This window comes from Lygodium microphyllum, chromosome 2, assembly GCF_053477565.2.
Source record: "Lygodium microphyllum isolate KBCC chromosome 2, Lygodium_microphyllum_v1.1.10, whole genome shotgun sequence".
In the NCBI taxonomy this organism is placed as follows: Eukaryota; Viridiplantae; Streptophyta; class Polypodiopsida; order Schizaeales; family Lygodiaceae; genus Lygodium; species Lygodium microphyllum.
In genome coordinates, this window is record NC_141136.1 from 53,548,241 (window position 1) to 53,564,121 (window position 15,881).

Below are 15,881 nucleotides of genomic sequence, written 5' to 3' on the forward strand. Positions count from 1 at the left end.
ATTTTTTCTAGCCTATTTATCAATAGTCTCGGTCTGTTTTTTTCACAAGTTTCAGGCTGCAGAATGTGGAGATTGCCCTTGGGGCTGATGGAGATTGAGATCTTCAAGGTGGAGACATCCGCAGATATTCTCTCTGCACCCATGTATAATTCTGCATCCTTATACAGCATTCTTCAATGTAGATTTTCTGTGTTTCACTATCTCTTTCTCTCTCTCTCTTCTCTCTCTGTTCACTCTTTGTCTTGCTTCGTCTTGGTCATTCGCTTCCGCCTTGCTTGACTCTGACACTATCATCAGCTTTTCTTCAATTAACCATCTGTCAAAGAGTGGGCAGCACGCTGCATTTTCAATAAACTCCGCTGCCTACATCATTCTGCCCCTCTTTTGTCAATTATCCACCCTTCAAGGCTGCCCTGCTACATTTCAAGTTCCATACAAAGTACGACACACTCTCTAGCTCACACTCTCTACCTCAATCCTTCAAAGACACAAGAGTTCGAGGTTCTATATTCACTTTGCATAGTGTGTTTATTGCATTAAGCATCATACCCATTCATTCATTCGTTTATCTTCTATGTTCATTGTCTCTGAGTTTACCTACCCTACTGAGGTTTTTTTATCAATTTGGCATTATCAGCTTGCTGTCCATGCTGTAAGCCTTGTCCAAGATCAAGCATTGCATTTCCCCCAACACTTTGCAAATTTTCAAATTGAGAGGCATCATCCCTACTTGATCCCATCTCACTATCTGAAGACATTATTGCTATAATGCCCAGCTGCATAATGCCCAGCTGAATACAATTTCAGCACTAGAGCAAAGCTTTTGATCTTCAATCAAATACCTCGGGCCCACCAATTCAAGGGAATTAATGGTATCCCAGCAATGGAACTATGAAATCAGCCTTGATCCTTGGATAGGATGGTAATGACCTGACTTAACACTAATTACAAAAAGCATAAAATTCACATAAATTGAAAATGTACACTTTACCACTTTAATCTTGGACAATGGACATAAGGTTGGCCCCAAAATTAGCACCCCTTGCGATATTTCTCTAACTTTTATTGCAAATGGATGGAGTACAACTAAGATCCTCTGATCTCCTCTGCTAATCCAAGTGTCTCTTGCTGTCAAAACTGACCAACAAGCCTCCAAACCAATTTTCCCCTTGGTTTTTGGCCTTCACTCTGCTCCTTGAAAGACAAATTCAACCCCAAATCTATTATTGACTCGTTGGTCTCTTGAATCTCCCTGGAATTCCTCAATTTCAGCTACAAGAATTCAAGTCCTAGACCCTCAATTCTAAGCACATATCTTGAGGTGGCTATCCAAACCTAATTTTTGCCGTAAATTTAGGTTTACAGCAAAGATTTTCCAATGTCTCCACCTCTGATGACTCAAATGGCTGGATTTTGCAAAAATAACTTGAGAGATGGCTGGGGGATCAGAGAGAATGCTGTAGAGAGAGATTTCAAAGTCTCATTGTGAGAAAGGCTGAAAATTTATTGTTGCCTTGCTCAAACAGCGATGGAAGCTATCACCTACAACTTAAGACCACCATAAAGATTATTGCCCCCTTCTATATGTTGTCACATGCACCAGAAGGCCCTTTGGCTGCTGTCACCTGCTCTTGGAGGACTCCAAACTGTTGTCACTTGCTGTAGGAATGGTCCTTGGTGGTTGCATATCACATCAATACCATCTCCTTGCTTTCTAATAACCTCCTCCTCCCTCACAATGGCTGGAATAGACCTCCACCATCCCCAAAAACGTTTTTCCCACTTGCATGGGCAAATTTTGCCAACTGGCAGTCTTCTAATCTCATTTTCCAATATTATCAAGCTTATTAAATTATTTTTAAGAATATTAATTTTAAAAATTAATCTAATAATTATTCTCATGCTCAAAATTTTAATTTCATCAACCAATAATTAAATTGGCTAGGCTAGCTTGTCTTCCAAGTATCCCTAAGCAATTATTACCTCTTATACCAGCATTAATTAATCAATTAATGCGTAGTCTCTAATGTCACCAAAGGCATTAGTGGCCAATAAATTGATTAGGCCAAAATCTAACATCCAGTCCTCCGCAAACGGGGTGTCGGTAGCAAAGCTAGAGCACCCGAAACCTACAAACAAGAATGGTTGGAAGGAAGGGCAAGCTATCTATTTATAGAAAGTTTGGGGCCTCCCAAATTAGGGTTCATATGTGGGACACTAAAACTCTCTTGAACTACTCCAAGTTTAAAAGAATGGTTAAAATTCATTAATTAAGTGTAGTTTTGGGGGTATTTAATTAAAGCTAATTAAGCCCAATAGCTCTCTCTAACGATTCCTTCAATGGAGGCCTAGAGTAGGTATTATGATCTTGATTTTGAGGACAACGCTCCTACTAACCTCTCTTGGAAGGATCACTCACTCAGATCCAACTCTTCTTCGTCTCATACTCCTTCACCAGGTACATCTTTGTTGGAACACTTTGTTGACGAGACTAATCATCTCTCAATTGAAAAGACTATCCACTCGGGAGAGCCAAAAGTTTAAACTCTTCACAATCGGGCCTAGTGGCAGGTTTGTACTATCCGTTTTTATGAGAGTCTGATTTTGTCCATATTGCTATGTCTACTATGCATAAACCAATTGTAAGTCACCATGGAGACTCAAAATGGTATCAGTATGGTTTTCAAGAAAGCTCCATGTTCATATATGTTCCACAAGGTAATCCTTCATCCTCTATTTCATTTGAGTATGAGTTTGGTGCTTCCCATTCACCTTCACATTGCCTGCCCTTCCTTCCCACTTTCACTTCACATTTAGATTCCTCTTCTTTCAATTTAGACCCTTACTTTAAACCTACAATAGGTTATCCCATCTTAGCATACATTGTCTTTGATGCACATCAAGGTTTTAGACCATCACTAGACACTCAGAAGTATACTACTCTACACCCTAGAACATCATTAGTGGGAATGCCACCCTTTGACACTCTACCTTACACACACCCACAAGTGCATTACTCTTTATCTTCTAGTCCTATTATGTGGGGAATCCCCCTCCTATAGACTATACCACCCTCAATTGCTCAAACTCATGAATTCTCATCTTGTGTTGGGAATCGCTGTCTTCTTTGAAGGCAATAAGGAGTGGAAAGAAATCACCTTCACATTTAGACCCAATTCTACCTTCACCAATTGACTCTAAATACAGACCAATGGTAATGAACTTCTATATGCTTTGTGCAGGCATGGAACATTGGGTTCCACACAATGGCCAAAGCACTCTCACTGTCAGTTTAGATAAGCATCGAAGCCGTTTGGTGCACATGAAGATCTACAAGTAACTTACAAAGCCAAACACACTCCGTTATGGCTATGAGCGCTGCTCTATACTTAGCTTCACAACTCAAAGTAGCAACTATAGTTTGCTTCTTGCTAACTAAGAAACAAGAGATGTATCCAAGAAAAAGCAGTTGCCACCTTGAGAGAGACGAGAATCTAAGCATCCAATCCAATCACTATCAAAATATTCACACAAAGAGATTGAGGAATCAAGCTTGTAGAAAAGGCCAAGATCTTGGGTGCCTTTAAGATATCGAAAGACACACTTCAAGTAACTTACAAAGCCAAACACACTCCGTTATGGCTATGAGCGCTGCTCTATACTTAGCTTCACAACTCAAAGTAGCAACTATAGTTTGCTTCTTGCTAACTAAGAAACAAGAGATGTATCCAAGAAAAAGCAGTTGCCACCTTGAGAGAGACGAGAATCTAAGCATCCAATCCAATCACTATCAAAATATTCACACAAAGAGATTGAGGAATCAAGCTTGTAGAAAAGGCCAAGATCTTGGGTGCCTTTAAGATATCGAAAGACACACTTCACTGCTTGTCAATGAAGTACTAAAGGATTGTGCATAAATCGCTCAACTGGGAGTCAGCAAAGTGAAGATCGAACCTCATGTGACATAGATAAATCAAGCATCCAACAACCTACCAACATAAAGTAGTGTCAAAGGATACGCTATCATCATCAAAAGTGAATCTGAAACCAAACTCCAAGGGAGTAAACACGTGCTTGCAATCCTCAAACTGAAAGCGCTAACGAGCTATCCAATATACTTGGATTGTGTCATAATGATGCCCCCCTCAATGGTGGCAAATTGGCTACCCAAATAATAGTGAAGTAGACTGAGATTCGTCCTAGCAAAGATTTGCTATAAATCAACCTTAAACGCTGCAATTTGTCCAACATTGGTCCCAATGACAAGCATGTCATCAACATAAAGTACAAGAATAATAAAATCACACTCCTGATGTCAAATGTAAAGAGTAGCCTCAGTAGGGCTATTCTGAAATCCAAGTTGCAATAGATGTGAATGTATGCAGGCATACCAAGCCCATGGGGCTTGCTTTAAACCATGCAAAGCCTTTTTGAGATGACAACCTTGTGCTTGGAGCCTTTGAATTCAAATCCTGGAGGCTGAGAGACATTTACCTTAACAATGAGATATCCATGGAGAAATGCCATCTTGATGTCCAACTAATGCACCTCCCAATGAACGTGGGCAGCAAGGGCAATAATACTCTTAATGGTAGTAATGTAAGAGGTAGGGGCAAAGGTCTCCTCCAAATCAATTCCTTGCTACTAGGCATAGCCTTTAGCAATGAGACGGGCAAAGGTCTCATCAAAGTCGATTCCTTGCTACTAGGCGTAGTCCTTAGCAAGGAGGCAAGCTTTATACCTGTCAATAGGACCATATGACTTTTTTTTTATTTTATAAACCCATTTAGACCTATTGCATGCTTGCGGTGAGGCAAATCGCATAGCTCCCAAGTGTCATTCTGATGGATGGAATCAATCTTTGCCTTCATCGTTTCCATCCAACAATCATCTAAAAAAGCATCTTTATAGCATAAAGGTTCTTCATTGCATGTTGTAGCCACCAATGCACATGCAAGAAGATTACCTTGTTCCTTGCAAGTGAAGGCTCGTGTGCAAGCAGTCAAGGGAAGAGGCTGCTTGCTATCCCGAAGAGTGTCTAGCAGCCACTAATGAGAGACTCTTTTAGGTTGCTGAATTTCAGCCCGTGTGCTCCAAGTGATCATGAATAGGGGGCTCTCATTAAACAAGGTATCACGATGCTATTGTGGCTGTAAGTCAAACTGAATAGGCTGCAATGTATTTGTAAGTGGCATAAATGAAAGCTGAAAAGAAGGATTAGCTATGGAACCATTGTGGAAAAGTGGTAGTAGGCTGCCAAAGATGTCTGACGCATCAATAATAGGCCATTTTTGACAGTCCAGCAAGGGATGAGTGTTAGCAGATCAGTCAGCTCAGGGTGAGTCTATGCTGCAGAGGCTACGGCCTTTCTATAGTATTTTTTTCTGGCATTTTTTGGTGCCCTTTTTAGGGCTAGGGAGCGTTTAATGCTGGCCGACTACATTTAATGCTCCCCCCATTTTATGCCTATATATTGCTAGGGCTCCTCCTCCTCTTATGTACTTCAGCCATCATTTGTGGATTCTTCTGAGGAGAGAAGAGCCGGTGCCAGGTGCCCACACAGCCAGTGACTCATTGTTGTATGCTGCTGCCTCGTGTTTGATATGGATTCCGTTTCCGGGGCATACATCTGAGTTCTCATCTATATTTGTGTTTATTTCTTCTTGTCTTGTGTTTCAGTAGTTTATTTCAGCATGTTGTTTATGCTTCCATTGCTGCACCACTTCTGACATGGTATCAGTTTTCAGGTTTTGTGTTTCTGCTGTGTTTTATTGCTGATTCCCTCTTGCTGATCAAGCAGCTGCTGCTCCAATTAGGCGACCAGTTTTGCCTGTGTTTTTTGCTGACGTCAGCATCCGCACAACCTGTGCATCCCTTTTAGCCTGCGTTTTGGTGTTTCTGCATCTCCTCCTGGCTGGGCGCTTACATCATCAGGTAAATTTTTCCTGTTTCTGACAGTTTTTGACTGATTTTTTTTTACTTTGTAAAGCAGATTTTGGCTTATTTTGATCAGCTTTTGGGTTATCTTGCATGTGAACTCTTGTTTTTTGCAGTCTGTGCTCGTGGTTTGGCTGTGTTCCCTCTCCCAATCCCTTCTTTTCACAAGTTCTTTTCTAAATCCTCTCCAGATAGCTCCTCCATGCACATCCACTTATGACAAGCTCCATGGACCTAATTATTACACGTGGAGTGCAATGATGAAGGCTTAGTTTATTCAGAAGCGGTTATGGTACATGGTTAACGGAGCTGTGGCACGTCCTCGACCACCTTCTCCAGTTCCGTCTGATTTTGATGAAGACAACCATGAGGAGGCAATGCTTACATGGGATTCGGATGATGCCCGTGCTTATTCAGCATTACTTCGGTGTATTTCCAAAGAAGTCCTACCGGCGGTCGCCTCCTGTACGACAACTTCAAATGCATGGTCGAAGTTACAGTTGATATACGAGGCTCCTTCCACCATGAGGACTCTTACTCTATATGGTCAGCTCCAGCAACTGAAGTTTGAATCCAAAGATATGATTCAATCCTTCCTACTTCGTGTTACCCAACTCCAGGACCAGCTTCGTACTATGCAGTCTGCCCTAACAGAGGCACATCTTGTTGGTACGGTACTCTAAAAGCTTCCTCGGGAATTTGATGGAGTGGTGAATGCTTTACGGGTGGACATCTACGACTCTTGTCAGTTTTCTTCACATGTCCTCCATGCTACTTGAGCATGAGACTACTTTCGACTACAAGGGAGGCTTCCGTCACATTATGGAGGTTCAAGTGAGGCTCTTGCAGCTCCAGAGAGGGGTTCAAAGATGAAGAAGTCGAAGGCCCAGTGTTACCACTGTGGTAAGAAAGGTCATTTAAGGAAGAACTACAAAGAGTTAGTGGCTTTCAGGAAGAACAAGGAGCAGAAGAAGAAGCGGGATGCGGACTCCTCCAACGAGTCATCTGCCTCTGATTCTGATCTCGATCCTCCAGCCAAGGCAAAGTCCAAGGCACGGAAGGGATCCTCTTCTTCGGATCGTGGGAAGGGCTTAGTGGCCCCTTCCTCAGCTGCTCTCTAGTGGTGGTGATGCGGACATCCCTCACGACTCTCCAGTGCCAGAGAGGGAGTGTGAGAGGGTGGTGAGATGGGGTAGCCGTGCCTCATCTATGTCTATACAGATGCACAGGATCTAGAGAGGGACTTCCCTGACGCATCGACCGAAGTCTGGCAGGTACAAATCCTGAAGCTAGGATTGACATCTAGGTACATGATGGGCTGGCTACTTGACAGAGAGCGGAAGGCTTTCGTTTGGAGCTCACATGAGAGGACACTTTGGCGGTTTTGGCCAAAGGCAGGGATTCCATGGTCACATGTTCAGAGACATGTTTGGCAGCTTGGTCTTGTATGTCCTGAGTGACATAGGTGACATAACACAGAGAGCTGCTATGATTCTTCTCTATTGTCAGGTGGTGCTATTATGATCGACATCGGCGTCAGATACTCTCCGAGGCATCTTGGTGGTGGGCTGGCCACTCACTGCTTGGATATCCATGGTTCTTCTTGTTAGCAGAGTATTTGTCAGCTCATGTGTGAGTCTGAGCTTGATCTGGGCTGGGCATTTTTATTAGGTATTTTAGGTATTTTTCTGGTGTGGCATTTTATGCGAGTGGAGCATTTTATGCACCAGTCGGCCAGCTTTAATGCTGTCCGACCAGCATTATTGCTCCCCACTTTTTCAGCCTATTTATACTCAGTGGCTCCTCCTCAGTCAGTCACTTCATCTTCACCATCTACAGACTCTGTAGAGAGAGGAGCCAGTGCCAGTGCCCACGGAGCCAGTGACTCACTGTTGTATGCGACTGTCTCGTGTTCAGATATATGGATTCCATTTCCCGTGCATACATCTGAGTTCTCATCTGTATCGTGTTCTTTCTTTTCTCTTTTTGTCTTGTGTTTCAGCAGTTTATTTCAGCACATGTTTATGCTTCCACCGCTGCTCCACTTCTGACACTTCTGGTGGTTCTATGTTGTATAGTTTATGATACCCCATCATTGTACTATTGTATTGTATCAGATCACCCCTGATCTTAGAGAGAGTGTTAGCAGATCAGTCAGCTCAGGGTGAGTCTGTGCTGCAAAGGCTATGGCCTTTTTTTAGTATTTTTTTCTGGCATTTTCTGGTGCTTTTTTTAGGGCTGCGGAGCATTTAATGCTGGCTGACCAGCATTAAATGCTGGCCGACTGCATTTAATGGCTGAAGGCACAAGGTTGCAACAGTCAGTTCCAACATGCAGCTCTATGCATCAATGTGGGTGCCAAATATTAGCAAGGGGATATATCCTCGAGCACTTCTCTGCAAAATCTGTATTAGAGTATCGGAAGATGACTCTAACTTCTTCCTCTTCCCTTTCTTCTACTTAGATAGTCCTGTATCTAGAGATAAAGCCGCATGAGCACAGCCACACACGGGCTCTGCAAAAATCAGGCTCACTGTAACACACATCCTGCTCAAGCACCAATGGGACTTGCTCCTCCCAAGTGAGAGTCTCCTAGCTATGAGAAGTGAGAAGACTAGTGTAGAGCACATCATATGTCGGTAATGGAAGATTTGAGAAAAGTGTCACAACTAGGTCCTCCGAAGAAATGTTCGTACCAAGGGATGCAAACTCCTCCATCCTATGAATGTGATCCCTCGTCATAGGGGAATCTATGACAAAAAGCTATCATAGCTTCAACTCAAGAGATAAATCAATGCCCAAATGTCTAGATCTAGAAGAGAGATGCCAATCTCTACCCAACCTCTACAGCGATGCAAATACATCTAACATGCACGAGCACAGAATCTACACAACTCAAAAGGAGAAAAGAGTAGGCTTTGGCATTCAACCAATCATGTAAAGCTGCCAAATCTGTGGTCACACCATCACGAGGATCCATAGTAGATTGGGATATAGGGACAGTAACAGAATCCCAAAGGTCAGAATCGTCAAGGAGACACTCCATGTGGCATGACTATAGAGGGTAGTTCGCCCATCCAACATGTTGGAGAGAGGGAGCCGATGGCAATGCCCACACAACCAGTGACTCATTGTTGTACACGATTGTCTCGTGTTTGGTATATGGACATTGGATTCCATTTCTCGAGCATATCTCTGAGTTCTCCCTTTGCAATGTTGTTTTGTTTTCTTTGTTCTCTTGTATTGTGTAGTCTATTAAAGCAAACTTCTATGCTTCTATCGCTACACCCACTTCTAACACTTGAAAGAGAAGACCACACTCAAGTTGTTGTTTGGAGTGGATTTGTCGCAAAGAACATCAATTTTATGCCTTGTTCGGGCCTTCTACAAAGTGTGTGCAAGGCATCTATAGCTTCTCTTTGCAAGGTGTAGCTGATTTTTCCTTTGCTCAGCCAGCCTAACCCCAAAATGCAAGAGTTTTTTGCAGTATGTTTGCACTTCTATTTGAAGATTATGGAGTATTGGTTTGAAAGGTTCGATGTCCCAATGAGGAGACCATTTAGTCTTCCTTTGATAGGAAGTCCCACCAATCAGACCATTGTGAAAAGTGATGCAAAGATCAACATTCAAAGCCTCGTTCTCACTCTGATAGATTGTGAAGATCAAAGCCTCCTTTCCCCCTTACCGCTCTACATGTTTCTCAGAAGGCTCGTACTTCAAGGCCTCCCATAGTCATGATGACTCCTGTTCATGTGCCAGTCCTTCCTTCTCTCCCCAAAGAAGGTCAACTTGATGGTGCAAACTACTCCCTTTGGTCCTACAAAGTGGAGTGTATCCTTGACAACTTCAAGTTATGGGACTTCATTACTACCCTGATCCCTTGTCTAATGGAGGATCCTCACATTAATTCTATGATGGATCAAGCAACCCTTTGGGATCAGCTCAATTCTAGAGCACAATCTTTTCTCTTCATGAGTTTGCAAGATTCTATCCTTGTGGATGTGCCCAAACCTTGGATCATTGCGAATGTATAGGCAAAGCTCTCTTTGGTTCCCCTTCTATGCAAGATCACATCAACAAGATGGAGGACATGCAAGATGAGCTTGCATCCCTTGGCAAGATGATCTCATCGAAGGACATGGCGATGATTCTCCTTATTCAGTTGCCATCTCCTAAGTATGATGTCTTCTAAAAGCTAGCTCTACTTGACTTGAAGCACGAAGAGCAACTCAAAGAGATTGGCGGTGGTGGATCTAGCCTTACTAAATCTTTTACTATAGGTTCAAGAAGGGGTAATGAGACGGATAAGAAGGCCAAGAACAAAAAGAAGCAAGTTAAATATATGGAGTCTTTCTAAGGCTCTAACACAGATTTAGAGAAACCTAAATAGTAAATACCCACACTATGGAAAGGGTACTCATCCCAAGGAAAAGTGTTGGAAAAAATACCCTCACCTTCATCTAGGAGCAAAGGATGAAGCTAAAACATCCAAGTCCTGCTCTACTTCTACACCAACTATTACGTGAGTCTATGTTCCTTCACATCCATGAGGTGGAGGAGCCTTCTTCATCGACTTCAAAGAGGCCTTGGCTTATTGACAGAGGTGCTTCAAGTCATATGACTCCTTGAGGAGATTTGTTGCAAGACCTTTCTTCTTTTGAGGCTATAGTCACAATTGGTGACATCTCATCAATGCCTATTAGTGGTGTTGGCACTTTGCCGCTATTGCCTAGCCATCCATTGAGCTCCATTTTGAAAGTCCTACATGTTCCAAACTTGGGCTTCCCACTCCTATCAATTCAAGGCCTTACTCGACTCAGTACCCACATTATATTCACCAAGCAAGCCACTCTTGCAACGAGTTGGCAAAAGAGGGGATTATATATGCTCCCACCCCCCCTTCATGAAGGGCCCTTGAAGGAAGTTACCTATGGCCACAACCATTCCTGATTGTGCACCATCTTTCCCACATGTTCCATCCCATCCCCCACCCTCTCCTTTAGTGATTCCCTCATACCCCTCATCCCGTTTAGAGGGGGACTATATTGGTAATGCAATTGTGGAGGCCCCACGTGTTCCAAGGGGGCATTTCCACAATCCTAAGTTGCTTCTTCATCGACGGACTACATCAATGGACTTCATCCCTTTTGGCTTCTTCTACCACTCTTGGATCCATTCTATCTTCTTTGGCCTTCAACCACATCTAAGATCTGAGAGGGGGTGTTACCAGTTATGTGTGACTTGCACAATCATCGCCTACCTATGAGCCTTAGTCTAAGTCAAATGGAGACATTAGGAGCTCTGGCATTCAATCTATCATGTGTTCACACTACCAAAAATCAATTTCCAACTCCTTTGCAGTCTCTACAATGGGTAGATCTAATAAGTCTATCACATGGCTAGATCTCACAATCAAAATAAACCACGCAATGATACTAGCTATTAGCTCCTAGTCCACTGGGCTATCCTACTCAAGACCTAACGAGACATGAGAAAGGAGTGAATCCCGAAAACAACCTCATAGATGGAAATCACGCCTCTGTCCATGACCCAAGCGTCTATCCCCAACATCATTGATAATCTCTGAAACCATCTTGAAGGCCCTCCTCCATATCTCTAAGCCTTGGGGAATCCCATAAAGAATGTCTATGCCTCCTCTCACTCTCCACGTCTAATACAAGCAACTCAATACCTACCATAACCAAGCCAATTGCCATCTATTAAACTCCTATGTGTTAACAAACACAGAAAGTCTAAAATCTTCCTCATTATAAAGCTATGATCCATTCTCCTCCAAAGTCAAGAAGGAAAATTGCCAAAACACCCTATTTGTCGTAATGCTGAGTAGCAGCTAACACCGCTCTAATCCTCTCATCTAGATCCTCCTCCCCAATCTAGTAGTGCATTCAAAAAAGGGGACATCCCTAGATCTCTCCATATCCACTAATCTAGGTCCCACAGCAATCTCTAAAGAGACCTACTCCAATATATATCCAATACCTCCAACCATCCAGCAAGTATGTCAGTGGGTCTGGGTCCAAGTTACCATCTCCTGTCACAATGAAGACCAATCTAATCCTCTGGCAACAGCATCTTGAAACTCTGGCTGATCCAAATCCTTTGTCATGAGTCAACCCCCTTCTTGCATTAAAAAAGTGGAACAAAATTTCTCAAGCTACAGCAGTTTATTGAGGTGTATACAGTGCAATAACTGGTGCTTTATCCCATGTCCCACCAGAAATGCATCAGTTTGCTTAGCCATACATACCCTACAATTGGTAAGTTCTTTTTCTTCAGAGCATTACTCAAATCATCAGTATACGACAGTCTAAATCGAAGTCTCTGATCCACTTTTATGAATGAAAAACCATAATCTCTTGAGCACTAGAGTAACAAAGGACCCGGATTCTACCCCGAAGGAAAATAAGGGGTTTTGGGGGAGGGGTTCTGCAAATGTGCACGCCAGCTCCAGCTCCAGTAAAAATCACGCGCATAAAATGGTATTGTTTAAGACGAAGAGCATGCTAACTGCCCCTTTTCAATCGACAAAGCTGAAGGTGTCAATGTGTTAAAAACTAAACACTACAGTCGTGAATTACTAATTTCTCAATTTGATTTTACAAAGGTACAAAATGATCAGGTTGAGTGCATTACCTGCCATCTGCATGTTATGTGTTGTTGAAGACTGGAGATTGTGACCGCCCAAAGAAGTTAATGACTGAAGAGGAATGAATGGTGGTGTGGTGGTGGCACTGCTTGCTGGAACATGATCGGAGCTGGTTCCCATATTGATGTTCCGGTGATCTAACATTATAACCTTCTTATCTTCCTGTTACAAAACCAGCAAAGGTATGGCCTCTGATTTTTGGAAATGGGAAAGCCAAACAGGAGAAACAGCGGTCTCGCCAAAAAGCACAAACCTCTTCATCCTCTGAACCATGCAGAGCTCCTCCGTCCATGGCGGCTGGAGAGAGAGAGAGAGGATGTGTGTGTGTGTGTGTGTGTGTGTGTGTGTGTGATCCTGATTAAATGCCAGCAATGAGATATCCCTGTTCCATGAATGGATATCTATGTTGAGGCACCCATCACTGACGTTATAAGCTTCGATCAAATTTAAGAACCTGTTCCAATTCGTGCTCTGAATCCTGCATGAGAGAAATATTAGCCAAAATAAACACTCTCTGTTCTTGTTTGCTGTTGCACAACTAATTTCGGTCGTCTACTGTCCAACTTCTTACTCGTCTAACATTCAGCTCCGGCTTCTTTTTTAAGGGTAGTTTACCAAAAATGTCCTTAAATTTTGTGACAATACCCCTCAAAGTTACAAAGTTGTGGCAATAGCCTAGGTAAGAGAGGAGGCTTAGTTGAAGGAATCGTTTGAAAGTGGATGTAAAGGATGATAACTAAATGGGAAATTTACATAACTATACATTAAATCTCTAAAGTAGCTAGGATAAAAATCAGTTTGAGATAGGGTCTCCAAATGAACTAATCAAATTACACAAAGGCTTTGTTACTTGGTGTAAAGAATCTAAACTTAGCATTTATTATGTGCAAACATTAGGCTATTTTGTGGTAGCGCACTGTCATGCGAAATTGCCACGAAGCAACATTGTGATGGAAGCAATTTTCACTTTCGTCGCTTCTAGATCCCAATATTGGAGTTAGGATATTAGGTTTCTCTATCATCTTTTGTTTTCTTCTCAACATCATGCACATGCGTGCGCACATGCTCTCTCTCTCTCTCTCTCTCTCTCTCTCTCTCTCTCTCTCTCTCTCTCTCTCTCTCTCTCTCTCTCTCTCTCTCTCTCTCTCTCTCTCTCTCTCTCTCTCTCTCTCTCTCTCTCTCTCTCTCTCTCCATTGTTCTCTTCTTCCTCTTCCTTCTTCTAACTCCATCTCTATCCACAAGCACACACACATACACCACCTGATGTAGCAATTAACACAAATAGAGACAATTGAGAGAGAGAGAGAGAGGGAGAGGGGGGGGGGGGGGGGGGAGGGAGGGAGGGAGGGAGGGGACGAAATTGTTTGTGGATAATGTAAGTGCAACAAAAGGGGCCAATGGAGAGAGAGACAGATAGATAAACAAACGAACGAACGAATAGACAAGCAAACAGAGACACGAAGAGAGAGAGAGAGAGAGCATGTCCAACTATTGCACCTCTTCCTAATGAATGATCACCATCTGACTAAGAGAGAGAGGTGTTGCCAATGCTATCATTGCTAGGTTCCAACATGGTAAGCATGGAAGAAGATCTTTATGGAGTCATCACATTGATACTCTCCCTTAGAGCTACTTGCGGATTTCCTTCAAACTTTCACCCTAGTCCCAAACTACACCATAACTCTCCAAGTAAGACAAAGAATATCTTCATTATTTGAGAGAGGAGGAGACTAATCTTCTTTGTCCAAATCTAGAGTAGTGCTAATGTATGGACTATAGACTAGTTATCCTTAAGCCTATGGCCTTAAGATCCATTACCTCCATGGCTCAACGTGTATGGTGAGAATGCACTATACCTCCAAAAACTCCCCTCTAATGGCAATGTCCAATCCATTACCCCTAGACTCCATTTATCCTATCATTAATAGATTATAGTGGACACTTAAAACCAAAAGGAGATGGCTATGGCAAAGTGATCACCATCTATGGAGGACAATTTGTTGTTATTGTAGCATGTAGATGGAAGGTATTGTATCGTTCAAGACTTTGTATGTTCATATGTGCGTGCAAGCTAAGAGACAAGGAGAGTCTCTCCTACACCTATTCAAATAGAGGTCACCATAATGCAATCTCATGTGGGTACCATAGTTCGCAAGTTGATGTAGATTTGGACTAGTCTTTACTCGTTGAGGTTGAAATCCCTCTTAATGATGCACAAGACCCCATAGCCCTTATTCTATCGCTAGTGCCTTGTGTGTCCAACCATTGCACATAGTTTGCTCCCTTTGAGGACACACACACACATAGAGTAAATCACCGCAATGAGATAGAAAGGGGCTACTAATAGACAAAGAGATAAAATAGAGATTGATCGGATTAAAGAAGAAGATAGAGCTGATAGCAAGTTCTACGAATGTGCATTGCAAGTGGTGCAACTGCTATCAATGGTAAGGGTGTGCATGCACACACACACACACACACACACACACACACACACATAGTACCTACCAAAAGGGGAGAGAGAGTAAATGCCTTTTTATTATATTCTCCTTCCTCTTTCTTTGTCCTACTATGTTGAGAGAGAGATTAATCTATTTTCTCTTCATCCTCCTCTTACCCTATATAGAGGTTTCTACCATACTTGCTCCTCCCTCCCTTGACATTACCCCCTTACCATACTTTGCTCTACATTGTACAACCAACTCTTTTGCAACTAGGAGATCTTTTCCCTTAGTACGCATGTGAACACCCCCCCCCCCCCTTACTACCTCGTTGCTAGACTTGGCCTAAGCAGTTGGAACTAAATATGGTAGAGAATCACCATGAAGATTAAGATGCATGGCATTTGATGACTTAGCCTGGATTGTTGCATTTAGGACACACTACAAAGAATGACTTTCATAATTGCTAATTTAAGACCTACCATGTTTCTACTGTTGAAGCCTCAACATTGCAACGCTTTCGCCCACCCTTGCTCTCAAGAAAGTTACAACGAAGATCATAGTCTCCAAATTGCTTTTAAATCGCAAAGCTACCCTTGCATTCCTCAAAGGTGACTTATACTAGAAGAATTTTGATGTAGATTCAAATCACAAAGCTATCCTTGCATTTCTCAAATGTGACTCATACTAAGAACCCGTCTCTCTCTCTCTTTCTCAAACAAATAAGCACATGTGCACACACACACACACAAAGCCCTCCAAATCCTAACCCTAGAAAATCCTGACACCTTACTCTTTATCATATAGTATAAACACAACAATATGAGATTGTATG

At 42.5% G+C, this 15,881-nt stretch overlaps 1 protein-coding gene across 3 annotated transcripts in view; it reads right to left on the minus strand.

The window, feature by feature from the left end:
- LOC148039744 (transcription initiation factor TFIID subunit 4b-like) overlaps window positions 1–13,166 on the minus strand; it is a 51,182-nt gene extending 38,016 nt beyond the window's left edge. For all 3 annotated transcript variants that reach the window (XR_015693229.1, XM_087693593.1, XM_087693591.1), the window contains exons 1-2: window positions 12,858–13,166; window positions 12,592–12,766 (exon numbers count right to left, since the gene is read on the minus strand). Coding sequence is in view for 2 of the 3 variants with exons in the window: in XM_087693593.1 (XP_087549719.1) it covers window positions 12,592–12,766; window positions 12,858–12,896 (214 nt within the window). In the remaining variant the exon portion in view is untranslated. The remainder of the gene's footprint in view (window positions 1–12,591; window positions 12,767–12,857) is intronic.
- Between the last annotated feature and the right edge of the window lie 2,715 nt (window positions 13,167–15,881).